Source organism: Salvia splendens, chromosome 11, assembly GCF_004379255.2.
Source record: "Salvia splendens isolate huo1 chromosome 11, SspV2, whole genome shotgun sequence".
Lineage (NCBI taxonomy): Eukaryota > Viridiplantae > Streptophyta > Magnoliopsida > Lamiales > Lamiaceae > Salvia > Salvia splendens.
This window is the reverse complement of record NC_056042.1, coordinates 28,124,488-28,143,479: the sequence shown is the minus strand read 5'-3', so window position 1 is coordinate 28,143,479 and position 18,992 is coordinate 28,124,488. Positions and strand designations below refer to the sequence as shown.

Here is an 18,992-nt window from a genome sequence, read left to right as displayed (position 1 = left end):
AATTGTTGTAGTAAGGGATACCATTGGTATGTATTGGTGTATGGTATTTCTTTTTTAGTATAAAAAAACATACTATTGGTTTATTTCATCTCAATTTTTGTTTACCTCCTCAAATTCATTTCTCGAGCCGCAAGTGCCACTTAATGTAATCGAATCGAGCTAAACCAAATACTCTTGTACTCATGCTTGCCTCAATTTAGCATTCAATAGAGTCTCAAACTTTGTTTACATCTTAACATTCAATTACTGAAATTTGCTTTGATTTTTGACAGAATTTTACTTATTGAATCGATCACGTCCCTAACATGATATGGTTAAGATTTGTATATTTTCGTTCCAAGATGCTCAACAAGTCGAATACTAAGCTTGTTTCGTTTAGCAAACAAACTTCATAATTCGAAAAGCTTTTTTCAAGCCAGAGAATCAAATACCTTGTGATCACCTTGATTAAGAAATTAAAATACCTTACTTATACCTTTGTTTTACTCTAGAATAGAGAAAGATACTGTTTTTTTGGATATGATTGGACTATAACTAATTTTTCTTCCTATATTCTATAGTCTAGCTATAGTCAAATGTTCGCTTCAATCCAAAACTAACGCTACTATGTGTAAATATAAATATACATTTTAAATTTTCAATTTTCATGGCTTCATCAACAATCACCTAACCAAATTTGTGTGTATTGACAGGTATAACGTTTGTTTTTAATTCTATCTGGACTGAAAATTTGCCTTTACTTCTCTTCTATGACAGGTATTACACAACTAATCACTATAATTAAACCTTATTTTCCTGATAAATAGCACAAATAAAATAGGCCACTAACAATAATCACAATAAAAAAACTCAAATCCAAATTTGGGGTTGTTCATAACCGACAAAAAACAGACAACTGTTGGGCAAAAAAAATAATATTAATCCGTTACGCAAATATGGTCCCATGATAAAGCTTGTTACTTTTACAATGACAGCGCCTTCTCCCTAACATTTGTTTCACAAAAATTCAAGAATTTCCAGTATGGCCATTGGATTCTTGCTGCTAAATTATACATTTGATATTTATGTGTACAGCTCTATCTCTTTTTTTTAATTAATATGGATTTCCACTGAATTGGTCTTGACAGATCATCAAGCATGTGACATTGTATATGAGTGGTGTGGTTTTTTCTACTCTTTGCAGTGTGTGTTTGCTTTTGAACCCCCAACCCACCCCACCCCCCCTGCTTTTGTGGTTGTTGCCAACCTTCTCATTCCCTTCTTTTTTCCTGGTTTAGTACTTGTTTTTCTTCTCACTTTCTTTTCTCATTCAGCTTTCTTCATTTCCCATCATTATTAATCCATGGCTACTGAGACTGTTGCATCAGATCATCTTGCCCCTGCTGAGGTATGCTGTTTGTTCCTTCCTTTTTGTTTAATTGTGCTATTTTTGTGTTGAAAAATTGTTGCTTTGGTTAGTTTATGGCTAGAGATGGCTAAAATAGTTCTAATTAGCTCTAGAAACCTGAAAATCATGTTTGCCCTTTTGCTGTGTTTCTAATTTTTGGTTGTGGTGCTTGCTGCCTTTTTGCTTATTTGCTTAGTTTGTGTAATCTTGGGACATGTATGTGTACATTAGTTGCTTAGTTTATGCAATCTTGATTAGAGAATTTAGAATACCTATAGCTAGCAATTCTCAAAACTGATCATATGTTGCATCAATTAGTATTTTCTTGTTTTGTGGGAGGGTTTGAGCTTCCTTAATCTGTTCTCTTTTTCCAAATTGATTGTTTTCTCTTATGTTCAGATGAAGAAAGTTGAAGCAGAGTGTGAATCAGCAGAAGCAAAGATAGAGGAGAAGAAAATTGAGGGTGATGTCAAGGATGGTGTTGCTGAGGAAAAGGTTGAGGATAAGGCTGTCGCGGTCGAAGATGTGAGGGCTGCTCCCGAACCAACTCAAGAAAAGGTCGAGGATAAGAAGCCGGTGGAAGAGGAATTAACGAAAGAGAAGCTCGATGATAAGGTTGAATCAGCTCAAGAAAAGGTTGATGACAAGAAAGTCGAGGATGTTCCAGTGGTCGAAGCAGAACCTGAGCCTGCTCCTGCTGAGAAGCAAGTGGAGGAGAAGTGTGTTGAGGAGTCTAGTGAAGTGAAGTTGGAGGAGCCAGCAAAAGTGGTTGATGGGCCAGCTGAGGTTATTGAGAAGAAAGAGGAAAAGGCCGAAGAAACGCCTGCTCAAGTGGTCGAAGAGGCAGTTGAGCAAGTAGAGAAAGGGGCCGAACCAACTGAATGTTCTGCTGAGCCAGCCAAATCTGAGGCTGATCCGGCTTCCCAAACCGAAGAAAATAAAGTAGAATCGAATGTGAAAACAGAAGAGAAAGGTGCTGAGGCTGAGAAGATTGAACCAAAAAGTGATGTGGCTGAAGAGAAAAGTGTTGTGGCTGAAGAATTGGTAGAGGCTGATGCAAAGCCAGAAACTGAAGCTGTCGAAAAGGCCTGTGGAGACGAAGCGACACCCAAAGACATCAAACCGGAGGAGGCAGCAAAAGATGAAGCCAAATTGGTGGAAGAGAAAAAAGTTGATGAGACAGTAAAGGAAACTGTTGAAACTAAGGTGAAGACTCAGAAGCAGTCTCTTGTTAAGATCGTGAAGCAGTCGCTGGTGAAGGCAAGGAAAGCCATCACCGGGAAATCAAAGACGGCGGCTCCTACAGAAGCCAAGGATGATGGCAACAAGTAGCAAGTTTGAATGAAGTGGAGATGGTGATATGGTTTGTTTCATTTGTGTGATAAGTTGCAGTTTGTGAAGGTTGTCTGTGTATGTCTGATGTTGGATTGTTTGCCTGCATGTGTTAGATAGTACTACTAGTGTCATGCACACACAAGAAGATTTCCCTTTTTTTCTTTCTTTTCTATTCCCATTTTTTTGATATATTCATTTGTTGGTTTGTGTATTTATGTGATGATGCAAGAAGAAGATATTCAATTTATTTGTGTATTGGTGTAAATACATTTCAGTATTGAGTGTTTTCAGTTTTAAAGTACTACTAGCTAGTGTTTATGTTGTACCAATATATTCCCTCTGTCAACGAAATAATGTCTTATTTTATCATATCAATACATTCATAAAATCATTATACTTACTTTTCATTAACTTTTTCACTATTCATCACATTTTTTAATTTTTAAAACTCACGTTGTCTGAGGGAGTATGACTTATAGTTTTTCACATTTTGGTATTGCTCTCTCTGATAGATTGTTGATAAGTTTCAACTAAACAACTTTTGTCCTTATAAATTGGATGATATCATGCAACTCATCAGATAGTATAATTCATCGGCTATTATATCAGATAAAACTTCACCAAAATCCAATGATCATATCGGATAACATGTCATAAAAAAACACGAACAAAATTCAATGTTTTCAGACAATTTTAGTCGGTTCAAGTATAATGGAGAGGGCAGCAGGGCCCAGAACATAAGTTGAGGAGAGCCACGCAAACATCTGTGGCATGGTTTTTTGCATTTTATACACATACACAAAACCAAAGTGCAATAACTCAGCAGCAGATCATCACCAACATGTGAAAATAAATTAATTCACCTTCAAGACTTCATTTATTCAATAACTCTCACTGCAACCATCAACACAAATTGAAATATATTATAAGATGATTGGATGACAATAGGTGGTGAGGAATGAGGATTGAATTTTTCTATAATATAAATGCCTTGGTCATTTTTGGTTTTAATTTCTGTGGCTAGGGCATCAAAATTTAGAAAAATCATTATGTTTTTTTTTGGACACCTATTATCCAAGTCTTACTCAATGCACCAGTGATCACGGCCCCAACAATTTCAATAATATACTACGAAATATTTTTATAATTTTAAATATATTCATAAATTAAACAAAATTAATATACGATAATTATATTAGCAATTGGCCTAAGCGAATACTTTCCTCATTCTTCCTCAATTAGTGATGGTAAATATGAAAATTTAGAGGAAAAAAGATACTCCTATTTCTTGTGGTGGAAGTAGTAATTATAATTCCAAAAACAAAAAACTGTATCAACATGTATCTAACCAGTAGTCACCTTATTTCTTGGCATTGCTCAACCCTTACCAAACTCAATTCTCATGAATATACACTATATATATGTATATAGCTCTGACTTTCTACTAAACAAAATATCTCCAACTCTGTGCACTCTATCATTAGACTTCGACCTCATTCGACGACCTGGGGTCATTTGCCTACGTTAATGTCGAGCAGAGGAAGGATGTCGTCAACGGGACAATGCCATCAGCCACGCGTCCTGCTAATCACACCCTGAATCGATAGCAAAAACTGTAAGCTACAAGAAAGAGTATGAGTAAAGAAAGATGAATTTAGTTGAGGTATCCGTTGCGCTGACCTGGTTCTTTGTTGATGTCCGTTGAGGTAGCAGCTGCAGCGTCCGTGCCACGTTTGTTATCTTGCACACCAGCCGATTGATCTACCACTTCTTTTCCAGGCTGCACTAGAAATCATATTTTTACAAGACTGCACAAAATAAAACAAACATTCTCCTACACATTCTTTCTTATTTCGAACCTGGTTGGATTTGCTGTGGACTGAGCTCCTAGCTTCGGCGTTGCAGATTGGCTGCAAGGTCATGGTTTTGGCTGGATCCTCGGACTTGATATTTTGAGATGTACTAGGAGTTTCGCAATTTATCAGAGTACTTGATCCCGTGGCACAAGTCACAGGGGGGCATGGAGCTAGAGGAACGAAGGGTGGTCTTGGGACGGAACTGGGATATGCTTGAGCAGGATGACCGTATACTGGATGGTTTTGACCGGGCATTCTCTGGAAATTGGCAAGCCCGGGCACTGTAGAGGAAAAGTGTGGTACTTGGAGGGGAGGAACGGGGTATATAGGACAGCTGGAGGATCCAACGTTCATGTCTAGCGGCATACCCATCCCGTAAGCCATGCCCATACCCACTCCGATGCCCATTGGTTGGAAATGTGGAACATGAGCAGGATGCATTGGCTGCATTCCGGTCGGGAACATCATTGGAGGCATGCATAGCCCTGAACCCATGGACATAATCTGCAATAAATAAGATTTCAAATGACTGAAACTCCTTTTACGATATCCTCAGGCAGGGCTAACGAGAGAGCATGACCGTTCACAGTTGTTATGAAGTTTATACTTCTGAAAAAGGAAAATATGGAATGCTTGAAAATCTTTGCATTACCTGTACTTGTAGTTGGAGGGTTTTTAGATATTCAATGGCTTCGTCGAGCATTGATGCTTTATCTGCCTGACAGTGGAAAATGATAGAACTAATCAAAACCAAAGGAGTTAGAAAGCTTATAAAAAACAACAAGAACAAATGAAGCAAGGTGGTGTTGAGGGGCAGATTTAGCTTCTGTAAAACAAGAATACTCGAAACAAGAACAGATTTCATAAACATGAGTTATGGTTGAATTCAGCACGAGGTAGAAATCTCAGAATGTACTTACCTTATTGCAATTCGGTATGAGTTCTTGTAAAGCACGCATTTTCTCATTGATCCTATCTCTCCGTCTCTGTTTACACATTATAAAATGGAGATCAATACTTGTGAACAAAGTGAATTGAATCCAGAAAGACTGAGAATTGTTGGCTGATAAGATTCTTGTTTACCCTTTCGGAAAGATTATGCACTTCTGCTGCCCGGCTTCTCCTAGATCCTCGTACACAAGTTGCTTTTTTCGCATCAACAGATTCGGTTTCAACATCCTGTCCATAAAAGTGTTAAGATAAACCAATAGCTAACATAAAAAGAACATTCAGCATACTTTCTCATTACTCACATCGCTACGGCATTCTGAGTCCTCAATATCGCAGAACTTTCTTTTTGAATATTGCGTTTGCTCGCAAGAAAGTCTATCAGCACTATTTCCAGAGCCAACAGAAGAAGAAGCAACCATAGGCTCAACAGTCCTATCACCCTCAGGGGCTCCTTTTGCTGAACTGTAGTTATTGCTTAGAATCGGAGGCTTGTCGTTCTTGATGGGAGTTTCTTTGCACAAATTATCGGCTCTTTCTGGAGGGCATGAATCCTGAGATGCCTTAACGACTGGTTCGCTAGAACCCACCGCAGAGTATACACCAGAACCATGGGACTCAAAGTCTTTTGGCATGCTCTTAGCTTGATCGAGGTGTATAGACTTGACTGGATTACTGCAATTGGCAGCTGAACCTTTTTCCTTATTTTCATTTCTCTCCACAACCGATGATACCGACTTAGGAATTCCATCAGAGTTCGGGAGGTTTGCTTTGGCAAGAGTAGCTGGCCTTGAGAAATGGGAGAAGTTGAGAAAATTCGAATGATTAGTAGGTGGTTGAAAGCTAACAGTATCTCTACTTTGAGCTGGATTCCTGAATACAGCATCCAGTTGATCTTTCGAGTTATTGCTAACAATATCCGTGACGCCAGATCCTAAGGCGTCTGATGTCTGGCGATGAAGCTGAGGCAGCCATGAGCCATAAGGACGATCTTTAGAAGAAGAAACCTTCACATTGTTAGCCCCACTCTGCAGATTACTAACAGTCTGTCCGCAACTACTCCTCTTATCCACTGATGCAAAGCTATTCTGTGTAGACAATCCATTAGTCGTAACACCAGATAAATGAGGTAGAATCTCGGAAGCATAACCTTGTCCGAGAGCATCATCCATGGGATAACTTAACCACGGAGCGATCTCATCATCTTGGCCTAAATCCAGGTCCCCTGAAGGCACCACCGATGCCATATCATTCATGATAGACTCAACTCCATATTTTCCATACCTTGCAGTGGTAGAATCACGAGCTCCCGATGTGGTAAGTGTAGGGCTTCTTGTAACCCTACTGGGCTGACCTTGCATCATAACCTGCCCATTCTCCCAAACTAGTTCAACTAATTCATTCTCAGGCCTGCACACAAGATCACCAAATATAACAATGAATCAAATAAAAACACACACAAAACCAATAAAAACGGCCATATTCGATTAGCTCGAGTCTTACTTAGAAGACATGTCGGCTGGAGCCGGTTTCTGATGGCTAGATTCAAGTTTTCCTCTAGCCATTCTCAAAAACTCTGAAAGAGGCATTGTGAAAAAATAGAACACCTTTCTCTGAAATCTCTGAGCTCTTGCAGCTTAATGCTAATGAAAAAGGTACATGGCTGAAGAAATCCCACCAACAGAAACTGTGTGAACCAGAATTACATCAATAAAACTCCCAAATCACATCCAAACCAAAACCAATAAATACTCCATGAATAAGGATCCACCTAAAACTACCAAGACATTTTTCGGTTTCAAGATAGCTACAAGTAAGAGCATGTAAATAGAGAGAAACAAAATAAGAAGCAAACAAGTAGAAATATTATATTGGTGTGAGATTGTCTTAATCTAGTTAAGTCATAATCAGTAGAAGTAGTTTAGATTACCAGTCTCAAACTCATTAATTTAATACTCTTATAATAGAGCAGAAATACATTAAAAATACCAAATTGAGCTTGTTTAACTCAAAAACTGAATCTTGCTCAATCCAAATTCAATCATTAGCAGAATAAGCCACATGAAATCTTCTATAAATTATTCAACAACCCAGAGATCTTTCCCCTTAATCCCACAAGGCAAAAATTAATCTTGAAGAAAAACAAAACCTACCTCCTAAAATCAGCTCCAAAAGATACAATCTTTTACTAGGGATGTTTCCCAATATCTATCTTCAAAGATTTAAGCCTTTCCTTACACTTTTCCACGATGCATTCTTTACTCCTTTTTCACTATGAGCTATGATGGCTTTCTTGTATTCACCACTAATCCAATGTGTGGTTAAAAGCTCAATCTTTCAACATCCAGCTATTTGGTTTGAGCTTCGAGGTTTCTAAACTATAAATACATTAGCATATAAGTAGGGAGAGGGAGAGGGAGAGGGAGAGGGAGAGGGAGAGGGAGAGGGACTAATTTGGTGGTGGCGGAGGGGAAAAGCATTGAAATCAAAGGCAGTTTGGTATATATATGAGCTTGGCTTCCCCACAAAATACCCAATAGCTTAGGACTTATGTAAAGCTCTGAGCTTTATGAAATTGTTGTTGAATTATGTGCTTTGTGGAGACTTAGGGCATCTCAGTGGTGCGGACGTCCCGGAGGACATCCCCGCTGACATCTCAAAAACACCTTCTGCTACGTCATAAGGACTTTCCACTGCACTGTCACGTCATAAGGACATCCCACTGCACAGTGGCGGACATCGCAAGGACATCCCGACGGACTTCCCACAATAATAAAAATTCACAAATTCACCAAATTAAACAATTTACGAAATTAAAATTTTGATACAAATAATGAGAAAATGCAACCACTTTATTTAAAAAAAAGTTACATAATTATTAAAAAAAACATACATAATTTCTATAAAAAAATGCATAGTTAAAACAAAAATACATAGTTCAACGAGTCGTATATATTGTTGGTTATTTTAGCTTAATTGGATTAACTTGATTGATCAATATTGTCATAATGAGACATTATATAAGTTTGGAAGTGCGGAGTGCACGCTTGTTTGAATTCATTATGATTAGACGGGGTTCGGGGCTGGGGTTGAACTGTGTAGAAAATTTATCCGGAAATATAATTTTTGATAGTCGAAGGACTGATTTACAATGTTCGAAACTCCTTAAAAATCTCCCTAACATATATAGAGTTTTTTAAAAAATAAAAAATAAAATAAAAAATCGGGACGTCTCTACGGTGTCCGCAGCGGACGTCCGTATCAATGCCTCTCTCGCCTAATGGCGTACGTCCCGCGCGGACGTCTGCCGGGACGGGCGCCATTGCGGATCTCTTAACGAGGCTCTCAACTCTCCTAACTCTATTTTTAAGAATCTTGATTCTTGTTTAATTTATTTATTTAACTAAAATTCTTAATGAGAGGTCCCTCCGATTTGTTGAATTTTGTGCTTTGTGGGGACTTACAAGGAGAATTGAGTTTGTTACTACTATTTTTAGGATTATTATGATGTGGGGTCCAATTGAATACAATCATTTTTCTTTCTCTTTTTAATTGGGGCGACTTAGTCAAATGTTGAAATTGTTTCGTAATAGTTTATCCTTAATCACTTTTTACCCTTAATTGTTTAGTTGATTGTATTTGGTAAGTGTATGCTAATGTACATAAGTGCAAGCTATTTCCTAAATTTGCTACTCGATAGAAAGTCCCTGGGAATGACGAAGATGAAATTTTGGGAAACAAAGGGAGGATTCGAACTAACTTTTAAATTGGGTTAGTTGCATTAATTGCACGAACTTTTGACTAAATTGCAATTCAAATCTTGGCAAAGAAAATATACTCAATCTTTGATTTGTTGTAATTAAGGGTCACCCTTCATTTTGACCAATTTAAATATCAATCAAATTCTGGACATTCGATCTTTTAATCCGAGGAATTAAAATTGAGCTTTGACGTACCCAAAGAGAAACATTTCTAAAGTAAAATAACAGATTGATACTGTCAACTACATATACAATTCATGTCAACTACACACATATAATGTCAACTACATATACAATTCATGTCAACTACACATATATAATGTCAATTATAAGCTATTGACATTTGATGTGCAGACTACACATCGTAGTTGACATAATGTCTCAGTAGTTGACATCGAGCGAAAATTTAAAAAAAATTTAAAAAAAATTAAAAAAAATTAAAAAAATTAAAAAATTAAATTTTTTTTAGTTGTTGAAATTTTAATACGAGTTGTTGACATTTGATATTCTGGCTATTGAAATGAAATGACGATAATACCCCTTAGTTGACATAATCTACTTGCAGTTGACATTTCAAAATGAGTGGCTGAAAATGCATCTCAATTCTCAATTAAGCTAAAAAATCTCAACATAACAAGACCCTATATATATATATATATATATATATATATATATATATATATATATATATATATATATAGAATAGTGATCAATGTATAACTAATCTTAAGTGTATAACTAGAGAACAAATCTCAGCCACACATCTTAATGGAACAAATATTATTTATTTTAATTATAGAAAATATGCTGAGGGTAATTTTGGAAATTACTTTCTGAATTTAAATCTGCGATCAAACATGCAAATCTGCGATCAAATTACTCCATAATCTGCGATCTTTTCTTTCCTTCCAAACTTGCGATCCGATTTTTTTCTAAATTTCGTTCCAAATCTTATTACTTCATTCAAATCGCGATTGAATTCAATTCGACGCGATTCAATTCGTTATTCAATCCGTTCATCGCGATTCAAATCAATCATCGTGATTCAAATCAATGGATTCAATTATGAGGTCGGACGAAGATTATTTCGATTCCGATTCATCAGCTTCGGGCGAGGAAGCTGAGACTTCTAAAGGTAATCATTATTCGTTCAATTCTATAACAATTACTTCACTCTTGTTCAATTCTATAACAATTCCTACTATTTATTAATATACAATATTTTCGTGTATTGTGATTATGAAAACCGTAGTTTTTGTGATTAGATTTATAGTTGTTTCACTGATGTTAAGTGATTATGAAAATCGTATGGTCTTTGTATTATGTTTACATGGTTAGATTTACAGTTGTTTTGCAAATAAGAGTGAAGTGAAATCAGAATAAGAGTGATGTGTTTTGTGAACAAGAGTGATGTGTTTTGTGAACAAGAGTGATGTGTTTTGTTAACATGAGTGATGTGTTTTGTGAACAAGAGTGATGTGTTTTGTGAACAAGAGAGATGTGTTTACATGAGTGATGTGTTTTGTGAACAAGAGTGATGCCCTCAGAATAAGAGTGATGTGTTTACATCACTCTTATTCTGATTTTACTTCACTCTTGTTCACAAAACACTTCACTCTTGTTCACAAAACACATCACTCTTATTCTGATTTTACTTCACTCTTGTTCACAAAACACATCACTCTTATTCTGATTTTACTTCACTCTTGTTCAGAAAACACTTCACTCTTGTTCACAAAACACATCACTCTTATTCTGATTTTACTTCACTCTTGTTCACAAACCACTTCACTCTTATTCTCATTTTACTTCACTCTTGTTCACAAAACACTTCACTCTTGTTCACAAAACACTTCACTCTTGTCAGTAACATCAAAGCATTATGAAGAATATGGGAAAACCAATAACATAGATGTGGAAAAAATGATTGTAAACTTCAAGCGTTCATGAACTATTGTAGAAAACTTCATCAGTGAATTAACAAGTACTTATTTTACATTAATATCTTGTTTACTATTTAATTCACTGTTGTGTTTTGTAAACCACTAAATGATGTGTTTCGTGAAGAAGAGTGAAGTAAAATCAGAATAAGAGTGAAGTGTTTTCTGAACAAGAGTGAAGTAAAATCAGAATAAGAGTGATGTGTTTTGCAAATAAGAGTGAAGTAAAATCAGAATAAGAGTGATGTGTTTTGTGAACAAGAGTGAAGTGTTTTGTGAACAAGAGTGAAGTAAAATGAGAATAAGAGTGAAGTGGTTTGTAAACAAGAGTGAAGTAAAATCAGAATAAGAGTGATGTGTATTGTGAACAAGAGTGAAGTCTTTTTCTGAACAAGAGTGCAGTAATCTCATTATTAGAGTGCTGTGTTTTTTACAGTGGTTTGCGTACCAAAATGCCCAGATGAATTGAAACCAAAAATTGGACAAAGTTTCATGACCCTTGATCGTGCATTGGACTTCTACAATAATTATGCTCGATATGTTGGATTTGACACCCGTAAAAAGGGATCGAAAAAGGAAAAAGATGTCACTACTTGGATTTACGTGGTGTGTAGCCGAGAAGGTACAAAGCAAAGAAACAGTAAACAATCTGAGGTGAAACGAAAGCGTTCTTCTATTAAGTGCTATTGTAATGCTAAAGTGTCTTGGAAGTATATTATGGGTGTTGGTTATGTTATACAAAGTTTCGTTGAAGACCATAATCATGAGATGGTTGAGGAACGCCATAAGCGTTTTATGAATTTGAACCGTAATTTGGATTTAGTCCATCAGAAATTCATCCTCGATTGTGCTAATGCAAATATTGGTCCAACTTTAAGTTTTAGCTTACTTAAAGAAGTGCTTGGTGGATTAGATTATGTAGGGTGTACTGTTTTAGAAGTGCGCAACTATAGACGTGACCTTAGAGCTTATGTAGAAGGAGCTGATGCACAAATGTTATTGAATGAGTTGCGAAGGAAGAAGGAGTTGTGTAGTGCATTTACATATGAGTATGAGGTCAACTCAAAGGATAGGATGACACGATTGTTTTGGTGTGATCCTACTGCCAGAAGAAACTACCATTTGTATGGAGATATTGTTTCGTTTGATACGACATACTCCACAAACAGGTATGTGCACACTAATTACTCTTTTGTTAAATTGTTTTCTGAAATCATAACATGAGTGATGTGTTTCTGAAAAAGAGTGAAGTGTTTTGTGAACAAGAGTGAAGTGTTTTCTTAACAAGAGTAATGTGTTTTGTGAAAAAGAGTGATGTATTTTTCTGCATGCTTATATTGATGTGTTTTCTGAAATCATAACAAGAGTGAAGTGTTTTGTGAAAAAGAGTGAAGTATTGTCTGAACAAGAGTGACGTGTTTTGTGAAAAAGAGTGATGTATTTTTCTGCATGCTTATATTGATGTGTTTTCTGAAATCATAACAAGAGTGAAGTGTTTTGTGAAAAAGAGTGAAGTATTGACTGAACAAGAGTGACGTATTTTGTGAAAAAGAGTGATGTGTTTTCTGCATGCTTATAGTGAATTGTTTTTCATTTCAGATACTGTATGATATTTGCTCCTTTTACGGGCAAGGATAATCATGGTCGCCCTGTGACATTTGCTGCTGGCCTTTTGTCCAAGGAAAATGCCAACTCCTTTTCATGGTTATTTAACCAATTTGTAAAGTGTATGGGTGTGGCTCCCAAACTCATTGTAACCGACCAAGACTTAGGAATGAAAGTTGCTGTTGAGGAGGTCCTTGTCAATACAAGACACCGGTGGTGTATGTGGCACGTTATGAATAAAGTTGCTGACAAATTGCCAAAGAACATGCTTGGTAGTGAACAATTAAAGAAGGAACTGAATGCATGTGTATGGTCAGAGTTGATAGAACCTGATGCATTTGAGGAAACTTGGCATGCTATAATGGAAAGATATGGGCTGGCCAATAATGTCTGGTTTTCATCAATGTTTGCATCCAGAAAATTTTGGGTTCCAGCCTTTTTTCGTGATTTTTCGATGAGTTCGTTGATAAAGACAACTTCTATATCTGAATCACAGAATAACTTCTTCAAAAGGTACTCAAAGTCTCGGGCTAACCTTATGCAATTTTATATGAACTATAATCATGCTCTGGAGACTCAAAGAAGTAATAGTGCAAAGCTTGAATACTATGATTCAACAAAAGTACCTATTTTGCGAACAGGATTGGAAATCGAGAAACATGCATCGACGATATATAGTGGTAGTGCTTATACTGAAATTCAAGAAGAGATAGTATATGCATGTTTCTCTTTGTCTTGTGCAACTCTAGGAGTGTCTACCAATACAGATATTGAAGTATATGACATAAAGGACAAGGATTCAAACTCATGGACAGTGACTTACTCCATTGGTGATGACACCTATTTGTGTGGATGCAAAAAATTTGAAAGACTTGGTCTATTGTGCAGCCATATATTTTGTGTGTTGAAACATAATTTTGTTAAGTTGATACCCGAGAAGTTGCATGGAGGAAGATGGTTGAAGTCACAGTTTGTGAAGCCAATACATGGAGGTTTTTGTGATGATCAAGAAATACACCTTGCTGTGGACAAGAAGAAGATTGCATTTAAAAACTTGTACGGATTATTCATTGAAACAGCACAAAGCATTGAAGGGAACATTGATCAAATCAATGCATTCGCTGCAATTATTGAAGAAGGTAGGAAGCAGCTTCTTGGCGAAGATGTTGTTCTGTCTTCCACACAGAAGAGAGCAATGATTGAGAACTTCTATGGCTCACATGTCCCGAACAATATTGAAGTTCATCCTCCTGAGGTTGTTAGTACAAAGGGAAGTGGAAGTAGGAAGAAATCGAAGAGGGAGTCAGCAATAAAGTTAGCAATGAAACCAGGCCGAAAGTGTGGAAACTGTCATGAGATTGGACACCATGATTCTAGGAACTGCAAAAAGGTTAATGAGAAGTCAAATCAGAGGCAATGAGGATTTGTATAGAAATAGTTCACATTGTAGTATTTTTAGAGTACTAATGATTCATTTTATTACACTTTTGAGTGAATTTTATCTCAATGCGAATTTTTAGAGTACTAATGCTCAAGTGCCAGTAAGTTCATCACTCTTGTTCACAGAACGCATCACTCTTACTGTCATTTTACTTCACTCTTGTTCACAAAACACATCACTCTTACTTTGATTTTACTTCACTCTTGTTCACAAAACACATCACTCTTACTTTGATTTTACTTCACTCTTGTTCATTAAACACCTCACTCTTACTCTGATTTTACTTCACTCTTGTTCACAAACGCATCACTCTTACTGTCATTTTACTTTAGTCTTGTTCACAAACGCATCACTCTTACTGTCATTTTACTTCACTCTAGTTCACAAAACACATCACTCTTACTCTGATTTTACTTCACTCGTGTTCACAAAACACATCACTCTTATTCTGATTTTGTTACACTCTTGTTCACAAAACACATCACTCTTATTCTGATTTTACTTCACTCTTCTTCACGAAAGACTTCACTCTTATTCTGAGTTTACTTCACTCTTCTTCACGAAACACATCATTTAGTGGTTTACAAAACACAACAGTGAATTAAATAGTAAACAAGATATTAATGTAAAATAAGTACTTGTTAATTCACTGATGAAGTTTTCTACAATAGTTCTCAATCATAACATCACTCTTACTTTGATTTTACTTCACTCTTTTTCACAAAACACATCACTCTTACTCTGAATTTACTTCACTCTTGTTCACAAAACACATCACTCTTACTCTGATTTTACTTCACTCTTGTTCATTGAACACCTCACTCTTACTCTTATTTTACTTCACTCTTGTTCACAAACGCATCACTCTTACTGTCATTTTACTTTAGTCTTGTTCACAAACGCATCACTCTTACTGTCATTTTACTTCACTCTAGTTCACAAAACACATCACTCTTACTCTGATTTTACTTCACTCGTGTTCACAAAACACATCACTCTTATTCTGATTTTGTTACACTCTTGTTCACAAAACACATCACTCTTATTCTGATTTTACTTCACTCTTCTTCACGAAAGACTTCACTCTTATTCTGAGTTTACTTCACTCTTCTTCACGAAACACATCATTTAGTGGTTTACAAAACACAACAGTGAATTAAATAGTAAACAAGATATTAATGTAAAATAAGTACTTGTTAATTCACTTATGAAGTTTTCTACAATAGTTCATGAACGCTTGAAGTTTACAATCATTTTTTCCACATCTATGTTATTGGTTTTCCCATATTCTTCATAATGCTTTGATGTTACTGACAACATATTCAGTGACTGATGGTTTTTTTCCGACAATAATAATGCGCTGCAATACTTTGCTCTCAGTCTTTGGAGTATTCCTTTGCTTCTTGTAGTTAATCCACACTTCCAATCTTGTTCGCGCTCACCATGATAACATTCCAAATGTCGCATCAAAAAAACTCCGCAATCTTCTACATTTGATGTGGTTCTCCAAGGCATTTTGAGCCTTATTATACTCACATCCTTTATTGATTTGGTTTGGTTGTGATGCCCCATTTTTGTCAAATAATGACAAAAATATAATTTCTGCAATATATCATCATGAATATCAGATGTAGTTCACTATAAAGAAAACTATAATTCATTGTAATAACAAAAATACTGCACTGTATATCGTGTATACTTACCACATTTTCAGGTATGCCACCATATTTGACTGTTATGTCCACATCGTCAGCATTCTTTGAATTGTCAATCAGCACTATACTGTTAGTACTAAATCTGAAGCATATGGTATAGTAATGTTCCGCAGCACAAATTGGAAAGAACACCTACATAGATAATAATAATAATAATTTCAGAATAAAAACAACTAGAGAATATAATAAAGAATCAATTGTGTTCAGTATTTACCAAATCTACGTCGGCCCATTTGAAATACGGAATTTGTTCAACCTCAGTTTGTAAATTGTCACAGAATCTATCAATTATGGTCATGAGGTCGACCCCATCAGGCCGGTGAACAACTGTATACAGCTGAAAAATGAGACAAGTTAAATCTGGATTGAAATAATTCACTTTGTTTTACTTCACCATTGTTCACAAAACACATCACTCTTACTCTGAATTTATTTCACTCTTGTTCACAAAACACATCACTCTTACTTTGATTTTACTTCACTCTTGTTCACAAAACACATCACTCTTACTCTGAATTTACTTCACTCTTGTTCACAAAACACATCACTCTTACTTTGATTTTACTTCACTCTTGTTCACAAAACACTTCACTCGTAAATCTAACCATGTAAACATAATACAAAGGCCATACGGTTTTCATAATCACTTAAAATCAATGAAACAACTATAAATCTTACCACAGAAACTGCGGTTTTCATAATCACAATACTGTTCAAAATTTATTCTATTCTTACCGTTGGGTATGTTGTGAAAAAGAGGCGCCTCGATGAAGATAGGGACCTGTATTCTTCCATGTTATTTAAATAAGAAGCCCATGCACTTATCACACCCACTTCTATTAGCGTATGTGGCAATAGTGAACAAAATTCTCTTTTTGTTACCATTATGACATCTTCATCATACAATATGGTGTCCCTGTTCAAACATGTGTGTGTGTGTTAGCACATCTTTTGTATGTTTTTTTTCTAAATCAGAACTATAATATAAATCTTACTCATTTAATTCATTTGTTGTCATAATCCACAAAAAGACTTGTGACTCTTTCAAGGTAAACTTGGTTTTAGCCTTAACCACTCTTTCATGGAATGGAGATTTCAATGCAGCTGATATTTTCTTCTCAGCTTTTGAGCGTATCTCCATTTGTTCAATCCTAGCAGTTTCCTGTGAGGGCAAGAATGATATGAAAACATCACTATATAAGACATATAGTTCACTTGATGTTTGTTAAAAGTGTTGGTGAATGGATGAGATATATCATTGTTTAACACTTACAATGTCTGGATTGTAAACTACTATTTCGGTTGAAGGATTTTTGCCAGATACATTTAACTCTGATTGAACACAATCATCATCAGCATATATCTCCATGCATGCTTCTATTGCAGATGCAATTTGGGCATCCACAATGTCGTCCTATTTTCATAATAAGAAATGAAAACACATCACTATCAACACGATTTTTACTTCACACTTGTTTACAAAACACATCACTCTTATTGATATTTCACTTCACTCTTGTTCACAAAACACTTCACTCTTGTTCACAAAACACATCACTCTTGTTCAGAAATCACTTCACTCTTGTTCATAACACACATCATTCTTACTTCGATTTTACTTCACTCTTGTTCACAAAACAAATCAATATTATTCTTATTTCACTTCACTCTTGTTAACAAATCACATCACTCTTATTCAGAAAACACTTCACTCTTGTTCACAAAACACATCACTCTTTTCAGAAAACACTTCACTCTTGTTCACAAAACACATCACTCTTATTCTGAATTCACTTCACTCTTGTTAACAAACACATCACTATACACATGCAACACAGAAACCTCACTTAACAATGGAACACATCACTCGAAGCACTTTTTTATACCTTCATCTGTGTGTTTTGTGATGTTGCTTTAGCTACATCTTCATAAAATTCATTTGTCTCCTGCAAATAGTGAAATGCGATATAACATAAGAATAAAAAGTCAAAAAAGTAAATAAATATTATGCATTAGTACAGAACATAATACAAATTGTTTTTAGTTCACTCTGAATCAAATGTCAAGTGTTAAAGTTCAACAGACCACAATCAAATTGTTTAAAATATCCATGGTTTCTATTCCAAATCTTGAACTTACTGGTTTCTTTCCCAAGTTAATATCAGGGAAAATTGTTGTGCCTTCATTCACTAATTTGCATTTTTCATCATGGATTTCCATCAGTTTTTCCACAAGCTGAATCCATTCTGGATCATCTTCTTGATCCTCTTCCATAGCTTGTGTCATGTTTTCAATTGGCTTAGAAACAGCTTGGTCCCCTTGATCAACCTCCACACCAACCATCTTTAGTGCATTTATAGCTGCAACTTTGAAGCAATTGATGTCATTGGTATTTGCTGGAGCAACCTTTATATACCTCATCATTTTACTAATTGCATCTGCAGCCTCTCTAATTGAACTTTTAATTTCATCAGACGAAGGAACTTGATCAGTTGAAGGGGGGGCATCATCAGTTGAAGGGGGGGCTTCAACACGTAAAGTTGCTTCATCAGTTGAAGGGACAGAGGTAGTGACAGTTATTGAATCCTTGTTGGCATATAAAGATTCAATGGAGACAGGATCAATGATACTTTCTATGCTTCCTCTTCCAATGGTGCCTCCATTATCAAATTCCATCTGTCCTCTCTCCTTAAGAATGAATTCTGTCCAGTTACGGACAGTTGGGAATCTTCTAACCACCAGTCTTGTTCTGTAGACAACCCTATCTACATAGCATGCCTGCAAAAACAGATCAATAATAAAATGCATTACAAGGACTTCACTCTTATTCTGATTTTACTTCACTCTTATTTACAAAACACTTCACTCTTATTCTCATTTTACTTCACTCTTGTTCACAAAAAACTTCACTCTTATTCTCATTTTACTTCACTCTTGTTCACAAAACACTTCACTCTTGTTCACAAAACACTTCACTCTTGTTCTGATTTTACTTCACTCTTGT

At 35.9% G+C, this 18,992-nt stretch overlaps 3 protein-coding genes across 4 annotated transcripts; 2 read left to right on the top strand and 1 right to left on the bottom strand.

Moving 5' to 3' along the window:
• Positions 1-1,208: 1,208 nt before the first annotated feature.
• On the top strand, positions 1,209-2,969 carry LOC121756235 (fruit protein pKIWI501-like). Its single transcript, XM_042151728.1, has 2 exons — positions 1,209-1,387; positions 1,787-2,969. Exons 1-2 carry the CDS (start codon positions 1,343-1,345, stop codon positions 2,717-2,719), a joined length of 978 nt encoding a protein of 325 aa, XP_042007662.1. The 5' UTR covers positions 1,209-1,342; the 3' UTR covers positions 2,720-2,969.
• Positions 2,970-4,295: 1,326 nt separating this feature from the next.
• On the bottom strand, positions 4,296-8,078 carry LOC121755927 (transcription factor PIF3-like). 2 transcript variants are annotated; one of them, XM_042151371.1, is made up of 9 exons: positions 7,680-8,078; positions 7,030-7,213; positions 5,832-6,936; positions 5,662-5,757; positions 5,499-5,564; positions 5,231-5,296; positions 4,582-5,082; positions 4,403-4,502; positions 4,296-4,317 (listed from the first exon to the last, which is right to left on the bottom strand). In XM_042151371.1, the coding sequence occupies exons 2-9, from the start codon at positions 7,113-7,115 to the stop codon at positions 4,307-4,309; spliced, it is 2,031 nt and encodes a 676-aa protein (XP_042007305.1). In that variant the 5' UTR covers positions 7,116-7,213; positions 7,680-8,078; the 3' UTR covers positions 4,296-4,306. The 2 variants fall into 2 exon arrangements, with proteins under 2 accessions (XP_042007305.1, XP_042007306.1); XM_042151372.1 differs by having other exon boundaries at positions 7,765-8,078.
• A 2,241-nt stretch (positions 8,079-10,319) lies between these two features.
• On the top strand, positions 10,320-14,252 carry LOC121754727 (protein FAR1-RELATED SEQUENCE 5-like). The gene is made up of 3 exons (XM_042150041.1): positions 10,320-10,422; positions 11,664-12,396; positions 12,827-14,252. Exons 1-3 carry the CDS (start codon positions 10,341-10,343, stop codon positions 14,250-14,252), a joined length of 2,241 nt encoding a protein of 746 aa, XP_042005975.1. The 5' UTR covers positions 10,320-10,340.
• The last annotated feature ends 4,740 nt before the right edge of the window (positions 14,253-18,992 follow it).

What these genes read in the sequence shown, in the direction of transcription:
- LOC121755927 (XM_042151371.1), bottom strand. Translation starts at nt 7,115, where the DNA reads ATGCCTCTTTCAGAGTTTTTGAGAATGGCTAGAGGAAAACTTGAATCT. An exon ending in CCAGCCGACATGTCTTCTAA is followed by an intron (nt 6,937 to 7,029) that starts GTAAGACTCGAG and finishes TCTTGTGTGCAG; the next exon opens with GCCTGAGAATGAATTAGTTG. An exon ending in TCCACAGCAAATCCAACCAG is followed by an intron (nt 4,503 to 4,581) that starts GTTCGAAATAAG and finishes TTTCTAGTGCAG; the next exon opens with CCTGGAAAAGAAGTGGTAGA.
- LOC121754727 (XM_042150041.1), top strand. Translation starts at nt 10,341, where the DNA reads ATGGATTCAATTATGAGGTCGGACGAAGATTATTTCGATTCCGATTCA. An exon ending in GGAAGCTGAGACTTCTAAAG is followed by an intron (nt 10,423 to 11,663) that starts GTAATCATTATT and finishes TGTTTTTTACAG; the next exon opens with TGGTTTGCGTACCAAAATGC. An exon ending in ACGACATACTCCACAAACAG is followed by an intron (nt 12,397 to 12,826) that starts GTATGTGCACAC and finishes TTTTCATTTCAG; the next exon opens with ATACTGTATGATATTTGCTC.
- LOC121756235 (XM_042151728.1), top strand. Translation starts at nt 1,343, where the DNA reads ATGGCTACTGAGACTGTTGCATCAGATCATCTTGCCCCTGCTGAG. An exon ending in ATCATCTTGCCCCTGCTGAG is followed by an intron (nt 1,388 to 1,786) that starts GTATGCTGTTTG and finishes TCTTATGTTCAG; the next exon opens with ATGAAGAAAGTTGAAGCAGA.